The sequence below is a fragment of the Drosophila guanche genome, unplaced genomic scaffold (assembly GCF_900245975.1).
Source record: "Drosophila guanche unplaced genomic scaffold, DGUA_6, whole genome shotgun sequence".
NCBI lineage: Eukaryota > Metazoa > Arthropoda > Insecta > Diptera > Drosophilidae > Drosophila > Drosophila guanche.
In genome coordinates this window covers 135,969-138,756 of record NW_022995760.1, presented here as the reverse complement: position 1 = coordinate 138,756, position 2,788 = coordinate 135,969, and the positions used below count along the sequence as shown (strand labels likewise).

Genomic DNA, 2,788 nt, shown 5'->3' with positions numbered 1-2,788 from the left:
TCGCTCTCACACAACATAAACGCAACCACCATAACAGCAGGGACAACAGCTCTAACAGCGATGTTAACAGCGAAGGAGCAGTTTTGGCAGCGGAAATGGGAATTTATCTTTAAAGCTTTGCCCACGATTGTTAGGGGAAAGAAAGGGTATTTAAAAGTGAAAACTATTTTCCAGCACGGTACATATTTAGCATATTTTGTGTATATTTCAATACGCAAGAAAAGTGTTTAACAGCCAGAGACAGCGAGCAAATAGATAACTTAAAAACAATGCAAACAGCCACTCAAAATATTGTACACAAACACTTCCCACGTATTTTTGGGAGTAATTCTGTTGTTGTTTCTTTGAGCCATGCTCCACTTTCACGCCAATTCGATTGTTTGCCCAACTGTCTTGGCCACAACTTGCGACAGCAGCAGCTTCATAAGTTTTTTTTCCAAATTTATTAAAGTACAAAAAAAAATAAGAAGTCTCCCCCTAGCCCTGTGTGAATCTCTCAGGGCGAGTTCTGTCGCATGGCCTCACGCAGCATCGACTCATCCTCGAGGCGCTGCCGCTCGTGGGTCGCCGCCACTTGGCGCTCGTCGGGCAGAAAGCCGAGCCTGCGGTAGCGCTGCTCGACCTGCGCCTGCAGCTGCGGCTGGAAACGCCAGATGCTGGCATCGATAATGGGATCGATCAGCAGGGACTTGGTGTCCGGCTCGCGGTAGTGCTGCATCTGTGCAAACTCAATGGGCACCGACTTGGCCGGGCAGCTGGCCTTCTCCGTGTGGTAGAACGTGAAGTGATTGTGCAGCCCCACGGCGAAGCGTGTGTCGTGCAGGCACTTGGTGGCAGCGGCGCGATTGCAGTGCTCCCGCACTCGTTCCACATGCTGCAGCATGTAGAAGGAGCTGGACAGATTGCGATACACCTTGGGCCGCTCCGGATAGCGCGGATAGTAGACATTCCGGTAGCAGAAGCTCACCCACTCCTTGCAGGTGGCGGGCGTTACGCCGCCGTAGTCCGGGGCGGCACGCGAGATCTCGATGAGCTCCGACCAGGTGGTCCTATTGCCCAGCGGCATGATCACCTCGTCAGTGTCGAAGACGCCGATGTAGTCGTACCGGTACATGTTGCGGTAGAAGCAATCGTTGTAGGGTATCATCTCGTTCAGTATGCGATTGAAGCCGTCCGCCTCCATGGCATAGTGATGGAAGTGGCGCGGCGCATGGGGCTCCCCGCGGCCCAGCGACATGGGACGCAGCTCAACGAAGCCGGGACTCTCCGCCACATAATCCCGCAACACACGCGTCATATTGGGATGCATTTGGGCATTGTAGAAGACCACCTTGTGGGCGCCCAGGGAGCGCATCAGCTCCAGCCACTCGATCAGTCGCCAGGACTTGTCCTCGTACGGAAAATCCATGGCCTTGACGCACACAGCAAAGCGCAGTGGTCGCTTCTCTATGGCGGCCTCCTGCTCAGTGGCATTCGTGGCTGCAGTTCCGTTTTCCGCCTGTGATTCCACCTCATAGACCACGCGGAGGAGATTCCTGGCACGGTCGCAGGCATCGGCCACCAGCGACACCATCTGCGGCACCTCCCATTGATGCCGGCCCTTGGGCATGCGGCAGCCCATCAGCGTGGGATAGTAGCGTCGCGGGGCACTGCCAAAGAGCCACATCACCTTGTGCTCCGTGACGGGCGCAATCAGCGGCTTGGCACGGCCCTCCAGCCAGAACTGGCAGTGAGTCGCGGGATACTTGAAGCTCTTGTCCTCCGGCTGGTTGATCATCGTCAGCAGGCGGACGAGTGGCGCCTCGGGCACTGTCTCCCGGTCATCGTAGTACGCCCCAAAGATGTAGTACGTGAGATTCTCGGCCAGCGCCCGCTGCCAGTAGGTGTTGTGGAAGTCAATGTTCATCAGATCCGGCGCTGGGCCACAGTCCACGCGGCTTGCCGGCAGCCTCTGCCGCTGCAGCAGCTCCTCCAGCGGGAACGAGGGCATCTCCTGGCGTATCCAGCGCAAACGCTGCTCCATGCTGGGCACTGCAAGGGCAAGGAGTCAATCGAGGACCTACTCAAGCTGGGTCTGCCCGCACTTACTCTCCCTACGATCCACCAGCAGCTGATCGAAGATGTCAACCATGCGGCGGGTCTGTGACTGCGATTGGGCCAGTCCTGCCTCCAGGCTGGAGACGCCCTCATAGCTGCGCCAGTAGAGGATCACCAGGAAGCACAGCTTCAGCAGAATGATCACAAAAAGCACTCGAAAGAGTCGCGTATAGTTCGAAGACATTGCGACGGCGGAGGGAGCGTTCTACCCAGCCACGTTCCACGGACGAGAGTGTGCCCCCGCAGCTTGGCAGCACGGCACTGGAGCTTCAGCCTCAGTTTCTGTCTCTCCAAACAAAGCTGTTTCTTCATTATTTAATTTCGATTACGCTGTGCAGGTAAAACCGAAAGCTGATAAATGAGGCAGGCACCCATTCGTTAGTGTCTCATTGGCAGCCACAGAAAGATCACGTGCCATGCCACTGGCGGTTATTCGCGGGTCGAACAGAGCCGAAATAGAGTCAGCAATTGAGACAGAAATGGGTAGCCAGAGACAGCAATAGGCAACGAGCTTAGAGCCAGAGAACTATCCAAGCAGAACATGGCATAAGTTCTTGGAATAACAAACAAGCGACAGAACCCATCCCACATGCCACAGGAGCTGCAGCTGTGCCCCTCCAAGCCTGAGGCTGAGGCTGAGTCTGCGGCTGTTGTCCTTGTCGCTGTCGTGGTCGCTGTGGTTGATGCCAGG

General features: G+C 55.8%; 1 protein-coding gene across 1 annotated transcript; it reads right to left on the bottom strand.

The window, feature by feature from the left end:
- Nucleotides 1–236: 236 nt before the first annotated feature.
- On the bottom strand, nt 237–2,324 carry LOC117590688. Its single transcript, XM_034283588.1, has 2 exons — nt 2,089–2,324; nt 237–2,031 (listed from the first exon to the last, which is right to left on the bottom strand). The coding sequence occupies exons 1-2, from the start codon at nt 2,279–2,281 to the stop codon at nt 497–499; spliced, it is 1,728 nt and encodes a 575-aa protein (XP_034139479.1). The 5' UTR covers nt 2,282–2,324; the 3' UTR covers nt 237–496.
- Nucleotides 2,325–2,788: the final 464 nt, after the last annotated feature.